Here is a 14447-nt window from a genome sequence, read left to right on the forward strand (position 1 = left end):
TAGCACACACACAGGGGCAGATGTACTAAGCCTTGGGTAGAGATAAAGTGGAGAGAGATAAACTACCAACCAATCAGCTCCTGGTTGTCATTTTGTAAACACAGCCTGTATCATAGCAGTTAGTAGTTGATTTCTCAACTTTATCAGTCTCCAAGGCTTAGTACATCTCCCCCACATACTATGATAGGTTCTATCGGGTTCGGCATGTTATCCCGGTAGTCGGGAGGCCAACGATCGTCACATGATGGACACAGCATCCCGTCATTAATGATCCTGATGTCGGCGGGTAAGTATTTTTACCCCCACACTCCCCTATCCTAACCCTCCGGGGGTGGCAGCAAGGACTAACTATCAGGGGGTAGCGGCTAGGGCTGCCCCCCAGGGCCTAACCCTAAAAGACAGAAACGGCATCAGTGGAAGATAACCTATGACGCCAGACCAGATGAGGCTTATCCATCCATGATACAGCGAAGTAATGATGTGTAGCTATCAAGACACAATGGTTCCACATTCACTGCTGCATAACTCTCCCATAATCACTGTAACCAATTAACAATGCGGTCACTGACTCAGCCCACGGTTACCCACTCTGTGTGGACAGGAAAGACCTCACTGATAACCACCTGGAATTACCATTAGCCAGCAGAAAGGCCCAATTGACAAGTAAATGACAGCTGAATTTCCATTGTTATGTACTAAATACCCCTCTGCCTGTCATAGGTGTCACAGTTGGAAAGTGTGTTGTGTTGCGTTACTGTGACAATTTCTCTAGAGGAAGGAGACACAATGCGCTAAACCTTGTGACTCATCTCTATATACATACATACATACATACATAATCTCTGCTACAGGGAACCGGACAATGGACTCAAACGTCTCCAAAGCCAACAAGTGTTTTACCAACTTCTTGATTAAAGGAGCATAAATGTGAAGTGTTCTCAAATACTTACAGCACGTCATCCATACAGGACCATGTGGGGCGGCTAATGATGTATATATAGCCATTCTCACTGACATACATACAGCACGTCATCCATACAGGACCATGTGGGGGGGTACTGATGTATATATAGCCATTCTCACCGACATACATACAGTACGTCATCCATACAGGACCATGTGGGGCGGCTAATGATGTATGTACGTATGTATAGCCATTCAGTCACAGATCTGCCCAAATATATAGGAGAGGTGGCTGGATGCAGGCCAGACTTTCTAGCGAGTAGCTGATGCACGTAAAATGCGGAGGTCACGCTCCATGCCTGATCACTCGTTGCTGCATCTATTTCCATTCTGCACCAAACACCCGCCCCTCCCTCCCCCACCGGCGGCTTTGCTTTAGTCCACCCACAGCACTCCCCCTCGCTGGCACACACAGCCACTGATAGGACTCAGCTAGGAGGCGGGCCTAGGGACGGACGCTGCTGCAGACTCAGTGCAGCTGTCCCGCATCCACACGCGGAGGCAAGTGTATCTTGCACTGCAGGGGGCATATACTGTGTATCTGGCACTGCTGGGGGGCGTGGGCGTATGTGTATCTGGCACTGCTGGGGGCGTATGTGTATCTGGCACTGCTGGGGGCGTATGTGTATCTGGCACTGCTGGGGGCGTATGTGTATCTGGCACTGCTGGGGGCGTATGTGTACACTATACTGGAGACATTATGTGTAAAGTACACTACTGTGGGCGTTTTGTGTAAGGCTGCTAATTGTGTGTGTGTGTGTGTAGGGGGGGTGAAAATATATATATAGTCGGATAATATAAAGATGCAAAACCACGCCCACTTTTCCAGGAGCACGTTTATGGGGGGGGGGGGGGGGGAGCACTTTCAAATGTTCTCGCTCAGGGTGCTAGTAGGCCTGGAGCCGGCCCTGGCGGCACCCACGCACCTGCCACTCCCCCATCCGTGTCAACCTCGCTCCTACCCCACCTGCTGTGCCTCTTAACTCCCCTACCCCACTTGCAGCACCTCCGTAACCCCTCTCCCATCCGCAACAGCCCTGCACCTGCCCCTCCACCACCCGAAGCGCCTCCAAAACCCATCCTCAATCCATGGCCCCCACTTCTCCGCCACTCCCCCACCAACAACACCTCCCGACCACCTCCCCCATCCGCAGCACCCCCAGTACCAATTGCCCTCCTCTCCAACCCGCAGCACCTCTGGAACCGCTCCCCCAAACCAATCCCCCCCTGCATCCGCTCCTCCCCCACGGACAGCACCTCCAGACCCTCTCCTTCATCTGCAGCCCCCGCACCTGCCCCTCCCCCACCAGCATCAACATACCGCCTCCCCCATCCGCCCCCAACACCTCCCCATTCGTGCCCAGTCTGCAACCGCCCCTCCCCCACCCGCGGTGGCTCAGGACTCCCCTCCTCCACCTGCGGCATCCCCCACCCCCCCCTCCCCCTGCCCCACCCCCGCAATCCCTCCCCCATCTGCGTCTCCCACGCACACGCCACTCCCCCAACCACAGCACCTACTAGGTCAGAGAACTTTTTTTACCTTTTACCCCAAAAAATATTTTGATACGTCAACGTCACCAGCTTGATTTGAAAGGAAGGAAATCATATATTATTGTGCATATATACTGGTCATCACTGTTTATATGGCATTTCTGAGATACCGTGTGAAAACTACATTATATACACATATATATATATATATATATATATATACACACATACACATATACATACATACATATATACAGGTTGAGTATCCCTTATCCAAAATGCTTGGGACCAGAGGTATTTTGGATATCGGATTTTTCCATATTTTAGAGTGGTTTCATATCATAATGAGATATCATGGCGATGGGACCTAAGTCTAAGCACAGAATACATTTTTGTTACATATACACCTTATACACATAGCCGGAAGGTAATTTTAGCCAATATTTTTGGTAACTTTGTGCATTGAACAAAGTGTGTGTATATTCACACAATTAATTTAGGTTTCATATACACAAAGCCTGAAGCTCATTTAATACAATAGTTTTAATAACTTTGTGTATTAAACAAAGTTTGTGTACATTGAGCCATCAAAAAACAAAGGTTTCACTAACTCACTCTCACTTAAAAAAAGTCCGTATTTTGGAATATTCCGTATTTCGGAATATTTGGATATGGGATACTCAACATGTATGTATGTATGTATGTATGTATGTATGTATGTATGTATGTATATATATATATATATATATATATATATATATATATATATATATATATATATATATACACATACATATACACATATATACATACACACACACACACACAGGTTGAGTATCCCATATCCAAATATTCCGAAATACGGAATATTCCAAAATACGGACTTTTTTGAGGGAGAGTGAGATAGTGAAACCTTTGTTTTTTGATGGCTCAATGTACACAAACTTTGTTTAATACACAAAGTTATTAAATATATTGTATTAAATGACCTTCAGGCTGTGTGTATAAGGTGTATATGAAACAAATGATTTGTGTGAATGTACACACGCTTTTGTTAATGCACAAAGTTATAAAAAATATTGGCTAAAATTTCCTTCAGGCTGTGTGTATAAGGTGTATATGTAACATAAATGTATTCTGTGCTTAGACTTAGGTCCCATCACCATGATATCTCATTATGGTATGCAATTATTCCAAAATACGGAAAAATCCGATATCCAAAATGCTTGGGACCAGAGGTATTTTGGATAAGGGATACTCAACCTGTATGTATGTATGTATGTATGTATGTATGTATGTATGTATGTATGTATGTATGTATGTATATAGATAGATAGATAGATAGATAGATAGATAGATAGATAGATAGATAGATAGATAGATAGATAGATAGATAGATAGATAGATAGATAGATAGATAGATAGATAGAGAATGTAGTTTTATTTTTTTCGCCAATTATTCTTTGTCAATGAATGGGTTAATTAACACTTTCTCCCCAAAACACCAGAATGAATGTAAGAAACATGGATGAGGGGGGAAGGGGGGGGTACACGACTTTTAGGAGACAGAGGGTCACATCCTCACCTCAGTAGTGTCAGTAGGAATTTCCCACTGTTATGTGGCCACTGTCTGATTCTGCGGAACTCCATCAGCGGTCAGCCACAGAACACTTCAAGTTCTGTGTGTGGGTTGACGGCCCGCGGGCGGGAGGACAGGACAGCGCAGGACAGGCGGGCGTGAGGGAGCACGGTGTGACGTCAGCACGTCACATCGCGAGCCGGCCGGGGCTGGACGGGGCTGTGTCTCGGCAGCGCGACCGTCCATTACCCCCAGGAATTTCATTTTTACACAATTTGGGGTAATTTACCACTGTTCCATTACCAATGTACTAGATGAATCATCGTGCCCTGCGTGCAATGTTCCTGCCATCGTAAGGGGCTACAGCCCCTTTACCATCACACGCCCTTTCTCCGTGCAATATCTAACCACTCACAAAATTATGATTGGAGGTGATACTCCATATAATAAAAATATTGCACGCCCCAAGGGGGTGCAAGGGTTAAAGGGGCATAGCCCCTGGCGATGGTGTGAAGAGCGCAATGAATCACCTATTGAGAGATTATATACAGGTTAAGTATCCCTTATCCAAAATGCTTGGGACCAGAGGTATTTTGGATATGGGATTTTTCCGTATTTTGGAATAATTGCATACCATAATGAGATATCATGGTGATGGGACCTAAGTCTAAGCACAGAATGCATTTATGTTACATATACACCTTATACACACAGCCTGAAGGTCATTTTAGCCAATATTTTTTATAACTTTGTGCATTAAACAAAGTGTGTCTACATTCACACAATTCATTTATGTTTCATATACACCTTATACACACAGCCTGAAGGTCATTTATTACAATATTTTTAATAACTTTGTGTATTAAACAAAGTTTGTGTACATTGAGCCATCAAAAAACAAAGGTTTCACTATCTCACGCTCACTCAAAAAAGTCCGTATTTCGGAATATTTGGATATGGGATACTCAACCTGTATATATATATATATATATATATATATATATATATATATATATATATATATACACACATACATACATACATACATACATACATACATACATACAACACATCATCCATACAACACATCATCCATACAGGAACATGTGGTGCTGCTAATGATCTGTGTATCAATCTCTTACCGACATATCTACAATGCGTCATCCATACAGTTACATAACACACACACACGTGACACACCCCTGGCCATGTGGGATCACAGATCTATGTATATAGCCACAGTCAGTGACATACCTACAGCACATCATCCATACAGTTACATAACACGTATGCCTGGTGAACAGCAAGGAGAATGTGGATGGTGATGGGAGAGACTGGGGTGACATCAAGGAGTGAGTCTGACAAATAGTTCCAAATGTAATAGGAAATGATGAGAAGGGGCTGGAATATCGCCCCCTGCCACAGCTTAGGTGTTACATGCACAGGTGTCTGATCTCTGTAACAAGAGCTCTGAGCGTGACAGAGTTACTTACAGTATATACAATGAGCAGACGCTGTTGTGTGATAGAAACACAATGGGACTGATTCTAAGTTTGGAGCAAAGCAAAAAGAAGCAAGTAACTATGCACCTGCGTAAGACCATGCTGCACTGCAGGTGGGGCAGATGTCATACGTGCAGAGAGGCTTAGCTGTGAGAGGGGAGTGTCCAATTAGCTGAGAGAGCGCTCAGTAAGCTCACTGCTCTCGCCACTGGTTGTATTCCCACTCTATGGGTGTCATGGGACACCCACGGGTGGGAATAGCCCCTGTTTGCCGGCATTCCGGCTTTGTAAGCAGTTGGAATTCCGGTGTCGGTATCCTGACCGCCAGTAAAGCAACTACATCCCGTCCACATACAAAGTTACTTGCCTTTTGCTTTGCTCCCATCTCAGACTGATGTGATCATCTGAAAGGGGTCATCACATAATACCTGAATTGCCGCTTCGTCATCCATCCGTGTGTGTGGAACTTTGTTCTCTGCGCTGCTGCTGCGCGGCCACTGCGACGCCATTTTCCTACAAGCATCCGGTCCTTCTGGGTTCAGCATCTTAAACAAAACAAAGGAGGCTGGCGTCAGCCCTCAGTGGCCACGTGGAACATCATCTGTACAGCTGGCGGAAGTGTCACCATGCGTCAGCGCTGTGTACAGGATCTTATCTGCAGGAGAGATTTATGGAACAGTATATAAAGGTTTGATCATAGGGGGAACAGATTTCTTCCTGTATCCTGCAGGAGATCACAGGAGCTGACACTCCATTAGACAGCATTATGGTTTGTTATCTGGAAGACCCTCAGCCCCTGGCATTGTGTCTGTTCAGACAGGGAGTCAAATATTCTGGTCTGAACACCGACTCTGCCCACTGACCAGAATAGATAAGAATATAGAGGCACAGGTAACGTTTGTATACTGTCGTGCCTGATGCGTCCCATGCATTGTGCCTACGACCTATCACCTCGTTACTTACGCATCACCAGGTTGGAATGTGATGCCCCATCCACTTCATACTGAATAAAGCAAATCGCTCAGGTGCAGGACGCTTAATGTAGCCTGTCCATACACAGTTACCTATTAAGACGTGTTTTCCATATATCCTGATCTCACTGGAACTCAGGCTTACTGAGGAATGTTAATTAAAGCGGTCATGCAGCGTAGGGCATCCGGGAAGAAGGTCCCTATTCCATGGGTTTCACAAGCCAGACACAGACAGACAAATCTGCTTTCCTGTGACAGACACGGTGTCCCCTCAGTCTCACATACAGTAGAGACACAGACCGTGGGAGCAGCTTCATGTGCTCTGGGTGGTCCACACAGACACATTGGGGTAATACCAAGGTATCATCGCACAGAGCCATATGCGAGTCTCGCCCTCGTCTCCCTTAAGGGTCCCATACACTTATGCAGCAAGTCCGACCGTCATGTCGCAGGCGATCACCGCGGCAGCCTCCCAGGCGGCAGGATCGCCCAAGATACATGGAATGCTGTCCTTTTGCATCCGCTGTATCTTGTGTGATCCCAGCTATGCCTGCGGGGTCGGACATGATCGCTAGTGCGGCACGGTCAATCTGGAGGATCCGATCCGATGCTCACGGGAACACGCATCGGATCGGAAACACCTCCAAAATGCCCGATTTCATCCGATTTATCGGGCCGAATGCTCGAAATCGGATTAAATCGGGCATTATCGTCCTATTGTATGGGGCCCTTTAAATATACCTGCTAGGGCCCGACTCACACTACTGCATCTTCATATACAGTATACCACTGTGCACGGAGCCACTGCTGGGGATAAACCAAGTGGCTGAAGGTGTTAAAGCAGGTACCTTAGAAATAAACCAGTTATACAGAATTCTTACCCTGCATTTATACAAACTAAAAACTGAAACTGGAAGGAAGCTTCATAAACAAATACAAAACCAACCTCTGCCAGTCAGTAAAACGTAGCAGATTTTATATGACCTCGCTTAGTGCGGCCGCGCTAAAAGGACGACCTGTCGCGCAGTTATAATATTCTCCTAAAGCATCGAGCTCTTCCAGAGGAACAGACACTTATTAGGAGAGTGACCCCCACCCCCACCCCTCTATCACCATGCTTGGATTTGGAGTTCTCACACGAGTGGGTGCCCATTTAATCCTGACTCTTAAATCTGAGTGCGTAACAACCGTCCCGGCCGCCCAGTCTCCTCTAATCTAAGACTTTTCTTCATCAATTTACAGAACAGACATTAAGTAACTGGGAGATTGTTCATAAAAAGTAATATACACACCATCTGGCCGCCCTGTCAGCTGCAGTAACCGCAGCACTCGGTGTCCTAATGCCGAGGCAGCCGCATGGCAGAAAAACGTGGTAATTTAATAGATGAAAAGGACATAAAATGAACAACTTTAACTCGGTGAGAAAAAGAAAAAACAAAGTTACAGAAGTTGCAGCGATTATCTCCAGCTGTGAGACAGCCAGTGATGTCATACCTGGACATTATCTTCTGCTGCCATGCAGCAGACACTCAGAGCGCGGTTTTATTACAAAGATAGCGAGTATTACAGATAATCAAACAATAAACTGATACGGGCAGAAGTATAAGATCTGCAAAAGTGCCGCGTTCTATTGTCATAGCCCCAAGTGTGTATTATTAGGAAGGTACATTGGGACAGACGCATTAACCTGGAGAAGGCATAAGGAAGTAATAAACCAGTGATAAGTGCAAGGTGATAAAGGCACCAGCCAATCAGCTCCTGTCAATTTGCATATTGGATCGGATTGGCTGGTGCCAATTACACAGCTCTCTACAGAGTGAATATATCATTCCATCTGTCCCTTCCCCATTGGAGCTTACAGGGGGTTATTCAGAGTCGGTGGCAGTTTTGGCCCCCAGCCGTCCAATTGCAAAAGAGTCGGTAGCAGTTTTGCAATTGGACGGCTGGGGGCCGTCCAATTGCTATCGCATCACAGAAATATGGCCCGCCACAATGCGATTGCGGCGTATACAGACAAAAATCACCTGTTTGCGATTTCGCTAATTGCCAACTTAGGGGAATATCCAACTAGCCCTGGTAAGTAACCGGGGCTAATTGTATCGCCGCGGGCTATCTAATTAGCGCTGATAAGCCGGCGCAAGACGCGGCTTATCAGGGATTTTATTTCACCTGCCTCAGGCATTTGAAACCAAATCCCCGGAAAGAGCCCCGCTGTTTCTACCGAAAACATCGGGGGGAAAGAATCGGAAAAAAGTGTGAAAAAACTGCCATTTTTTGCACCCAATGTTGTTTCACCTCTAATTGAATATCCCCCTGATGAGTCTGAATAGCCCCCTATGTTCCCTAACTCGCTCTCATGCAGAAGGGTACAGTTTATTTTCTACAGCCAATCATACAACCAGTGTGTTTCTGTTGTGTGGACGGAATCCTGAGCACTAGGAAGAAACCCATGCAAAAATAAAGGGAGAACATATAAACTACACACATCAGGCCCTGGTCAGGAATCCTGCACAGGATGGAATATGTAAACTCATTCCTGAAATGTTCTCTTATCCAGAGTCTCTAGGGTGTTCTTCATGGTGAAATAATGTGTAAAATGTTAACATACTTGGATCAACATATTTACGATGTCCTAGCATCTCCACCTCCATTTTAGAGCAGCATTTTGTATTCAGCTCCGTAGGATAACGCTGCTCCTACGCCTTGGAATCCGATTACAGTAGGTGTGAGACGGGTTTGTACACTGCAGGGTTGTTCTGTGAAAACTGTACTGTAAATGCAGCTTGTGCGTTTCAGCCAGTGGGAAAGCAGATGACAGTCTCTTAGCCTTTACCGCTACTTAGAGCGGGTAGCTGCTGCCCTTTAAATATAAAATATATTTTTTCTGAAATATAAAATGCTGCCTGTAAAACACAGATGTAGCACCGGCCTTAAACTGCCTTAATAAAACGCCGGTTACAGCGGTTAAACTATTTATTCTCGTCCTGTGAAGAGGACATGTTTTTCCTGATCACAGTCATTTCTTGGCCATAAAAATCTTCTATTTCCAGTTTCAAAAAAGAATTAACTATACTGTAGTTCCGCTGTAGACAGTATATACATTGTCACACTTATCTAAGGAGAAGGAACATCTATTGAAATAATGGTTGCCTTTTCTTATTGTCCCACAAGGTGGCAGCACCACTCCACTGTTTCCCAATAGAAGTTCTAGTCAAGCCTATTGTCAAATAAAAAATTACAAAGCCAATTATTAAGATCAATGTATGATAAAGGTTATTAAATATTAGCATAAGACTGTTTTCCAACTGCAAATAGTGAGACGTTTTCCATGGTCTTTCTCAATGTAATTTAAAACATTTAATGGATTAAAAATGCACTAAGTAATGAGTTTACTTTAAGATTCAAATAAGACTGGATAACCTTGTTGCTACATATTGTGTTACCGAGTAGACTGCAAGCAGTACAATGAGAATCGCATTCACAATAATCCTGTGGGCAAACCATTAACCCCTCGGGGACTGGATTTCACACAACCCTTGGAACCACAAGCAGCCGCCTCTCCATTAGGATGATCATATTTACGCAGACCCCGTATCTGTATGGAAAGGAATGCAATCCATAACCAACTATAAGAAAACTTTGAAGTCCACCACCATGTACCAAGACCTAGCAGACGTGCTGAACCACTTTTATTGCAGGTTCGCAAAGGAAGTCCCCTGCGATCCAAACAATCACCTCTTCGATGCCCCGAACACTGACGGCCAACTCCAGGCACTGCAAGTGACCCAAGAAGAGGTAGCGGCACTGTTCAAAAGGGCCAAACCAAGGAAAGCTCCGGGTCCTGACGGAGTGTCACCCATCTGCCCTGAGAACATGTGCGGGTCAGCTCGCCCCCATATTCACCAAGATCTTCAACAAATCGCTGGAGCTACAGAAAGTCCCTTCCTGCCTCAAAAGGTCCTCTTTCGTCCCGGTCCCCAAGAAACCCTCTATCACGAGCCTGAACGACTACTGGCCGATAGCACCGACGTCTGTGGTCATGAAAATGTTCGAGCGTCTGGTTTTGAATCACCTGAAAACTGTGACTGGTCCCTAACTGGACACCCTACAGTTCACCTATCGATCAAATTAGCGTGTCGAGGATGCAGTCAACTTGGGCCTGCACTACATTCTACAGCACCTAGACATTCCCGGTACCTACGCGAGGGTCCTGTTTGTAGATTTCAGTTCGGCCTTCAATACAATCGTCCCCAGCATCCTCCAACCCAAATTAGTTAGCCTAGAGGTCCCCAAAAGGTGGTCAGAACCGCAGACAAGATCGGGCCGACCTTCCCTCAGTCCAGAACCTGTACCTGTCCAGAGCTAAAAAGCGGGCAACAAAGATAGCAAAGGACCAGCTACACCCCGGCCACAGCATGTTTAAGTTGCTTCCTTCAGGCAGGAGTTACAGGGCCGTCCCTGCCAGATCCACCAGAAGCCTCAAAAGTTTATTTCCCAAAGCGGTCCGCCTGCTGAACTCCTGAACATTGACTGACTAGACGTACATGTAACTCACTTGTGTCCCTACGGTATACCTATCTGTCTGACTTTACTTGTGCCCAAACCCCCCCACCTGCTTATCTGTTACCTACTTGGCTGTTGTATAGCAAACCGAAGACAAATTCCTAGCATACACAAGTATACCTGGCCAATAAAGCGGATTCTGATTTTACAAAGAGCTAGGAGCAGCAATCCTGTATTACATAAAGCCCATTCATTATTAGATCAATAACATGTATATTATTGTTTTTCTTTTGTTTTCACAATTCCTGACAAAAGGAAATCCCTTAGAACAGAAGGAGCGGAGAGATGGTGCAAGCAGTCAGACACATGACTAAGCTGCACAAACACGCTTACACACTACACACACGGACGCACAGCTAAACACACGCAGCACGACCTTACTTTGTTTCTATAATCCTAGAAACAAGACCACAAAACGAGACTGGATTGTTCCTCCATATCCCAGCATTAGTGCGGTACAACACACACACAAAAGCCCCAACATTCACCGAAACCCTGAGAACAAAATCCACCTGGCAAAACATCATGTATTTGGCTTTATCATTGCTTTTTAAGAGAGGCATAAAATCAATGTATGATTCAAAAGGATCTCTTTCCTTACTCCACTAAACACAGCAGATACATCTTATTGGGCAATGTCTTAATGGGATCAGATAAAGATCTAAAAGTCAAGACCTTGTTGTATCGCTGGGTCCGCCCCTGTATTTCAATCAACCAATCCACACAGCGCATACTGGATCTGCACAGCAACACCACAAAGCCATCAGTCACACTCTGCCTGCTCAGGTAGATAAACTCTGTTCCCTAATAATATGCCTGACTGTGCAGGGGAGAACTGGGTGAGACGACAACTAGTTACACATGAACACTGCACATAGGGGGTAATTCAGACCTGATCGTAGCAACAAATTTGTTAGCTTTGGGTAAAACCATGGCCCTCATTCCGACTTGTTTGCTCGCTAGCTAATTTTAGCAGCCGTGCAAACGCTATGCTGCCGCCGCCTCCTGGGAGTGTATTTTAGCTTAGCAGAAGTGCGAACGAAAGGATCGCAGAGTGGCTACAAAAATATTTTCGAGCAGTTTCAGAGTAGCTCCAGACCTACTCAGCGCTTGCGATCACTTCAGACCATTCAGTTCCTGTTTTGACGTCATGAACACGCCCTGCGTTCGGCCAGCCACGCCTGCGTTTTTCAGCACACTCCCTGAAAACAGTCAGTTACCTCCCTGAAACGCCCCTTTCTTGTCAATCACTCAGCGGCCAGCAGTGCGACAGAAAAGCTTTACTAGACCTTGTGTGAAACTATTACGGCTGCTGTGAAAGTACGTCGCGCATGCGCAGAAGTTCCGCTTTTTTGCCTAATCGCTGCGCTGCGAACGAAAACAGCTAGCGAACAACTCGGAATGACCACCCATGTGCACTGCAGGGGAGGCAGATGTAACATGTGCAGAGAGTTAGATTTGGGTGGGTTATTTTGTTTCTGTGCAGGGTAAATACTGGCTGCTTTATTTTTACACTGCAATTTAGATTTCAGTTTCAACACACCCCACCCAAATGTAACTCTCTCTGGACGTTATATCTGCCCCCCCCCCTCCCTCCCTTGCAGTGCACATGGTTTTGCTCAACTGCTAACAAATTTGCTGCTACGATCAAGTCTGAATTACCCCCATTATTCAGACGAGTAATTCCAGACCTCCTAACCTTTCCGATTTTAGTAGGCAGCCCACATCCCAGCACATCCGCCACCCCACTCAATCTCATGATTGGACAGTCCATCTAGAGGGTTATACGCTGTTTGGGAGAGACAGACTAAATAAGAGGAGCGGAGGGGTGTGTCTTTACGTAAAACCATTTTTAAAACCTGATATACGGGAAGATATGCAGGAGGGGACTGTAGACACTGTCGAGACGTTTTGAGTAGAAATTGCATGCGGGGAAAAGGAATAAAAAAAGTTAGTATTGGGTGTATGCTATAGGCACATGCACAGCGGCCATTTCCAGTGAAGGGTTCCAGGGGAACGCTCCAGAACTACAGCTGTGATCTGTAACTCACAGGCTACAATGGACTACTGTACACTGGTAGCGGTAGTGGTAGCAGCAGGGGGCAACCTTTGGAATGCTACGTATTCCTGATTTTGGTAGATCTGGCAGCAACACATCCCCCATGGAAATCTACAGGGGATGCGGCTGTCTGAGGGAATGGAGGGATCGCAGCAGGTATTGGAGATATCTACTACAGTCCCTCTGTTATGCATTCAAGGGATACTTAATATTACTATACAATGCTAAATGGCACAGTCATTTGGTTACACATAGCTGGTCCAATAGTGCGTTACCAAGGGGTTTGGTGCATAACTAGTTCTCAAATCTGAAATGTTCCATGTAGCTCAGTAACATGCAGACGTAGCCATGTGCCAAAAAAGAACACTTTCTGATGGTGCCAGATATATATAGGCCTCAAATAGGTATAATTTTGAAAAAAATAATAATAATTTTCAGTCTCAGAATTTCAATCATTTTCAGTCATTAAAAACTAGGATAAGGTAACGTGTGACCACAATGTAGCCCAGACTTTGCCGAGAAGAACGGCTGATCAGGTTCTACCGCCTCCCGGCCCAGAGGTATTTGCATTGTGTAAATGCCTGCAAACATGAAAATCATTGTCTGTCATGATTTACAGATTATCAGTTTTTAATATAATGTGTGTCCACGTCCCCTGTGCAGAATAACAATTGCCACGGTCTGTAAGCGGCTGGTATGGTACACAGGTTTCCTAAAAGCGTTTCCCCGCCTCTCAACAGGTTCAGCAGCTTCCTCAGAAGGGACGTGTACACTCTGGAAAAAGCTGCAAGAAAAAGGTTTAAAGCACCAGCTGTCGGGAAGAACCTGGCCACAGCACGGTATTATAAAAACCTGAAATATCACCAGGAACTTACCACTAATCAGCATATACTATGCACAGTTTAAACAGGAATACCACACACAGGAGGAGAATATGAACTGTTTCTATCTATTGCTAGACCTGAAGGTATCCGGACTCCAGGTCGACAACAAAAAGGTCGACACACCTTAGGTCGACATGGACAAAGGGTCGACATGAGTTTTTCACAATTTTTTTCTTTTTTTAACCTTTTCATACTTAACGATCCACGTGGACTACGATTGGAACGGTAATCTGTGGCGAGCGAAGCGAGCCATGCAAGGGGACGCGGTGCACTAATTGGGGTTCCCGGTCACTCTACGAAGAAAACACCAAAAAAAAAAATCTCATGTCAACCTTTTTCCATGTCGACCTTTTCCTGACCTTTTGTCCATGTCAACCTTTTGTCCATGTCGACCAATTGGCATCCACCTAAGGTGTGTCGACCTTTTTGTTGTCA

General features: G+C 45.4%; 1 protein-coding gene across 7 annotated transcripts in view; it reads right to left on the bottom strand.

The window, feature by feature from the left end:
- Positions 1 to 14447, bottom strand: part of STK33 (serine/threonine kinase 33) — a 127582-nt gene that overhangs the window by 40387 nt on the left and 72748 nt on the right. For 5 of the 7 annotated variants that reach the window (XM_063944045.1, XM_063944041.1, XM_063944039.1 and 2 more), the window contains one exon: positions 5964 to 6080. In XM_063944045.1, coding sequence (XP_063800115.1) covers positions 5964 to 6080 — 117 coding nt within the window. Of the gene's footprint in view, positions 1 to 5963; positions 6191 to 14447 lie in introns of all 7 variants that reach the window. The other 2 variants (XM_063944042.1, XM_063944040.1) reach the window with 1 other exon arrangement.

The sequence above is a fragment of the Pseudophryne corroboree genome, chromosome 11 (genome assembly GCF_028390025.1).
Source record: "Pseudophryne corroboree isolate aPseCor3 chromosome 11, aPseCor3.hap2, whole genome shotgun sequence".
NCBI lineage: Eukaryota > Metazoa > Chordata > Amphibia > Anura > Myobatrachidae > Pseudophryne > Pseudophryne corroboree.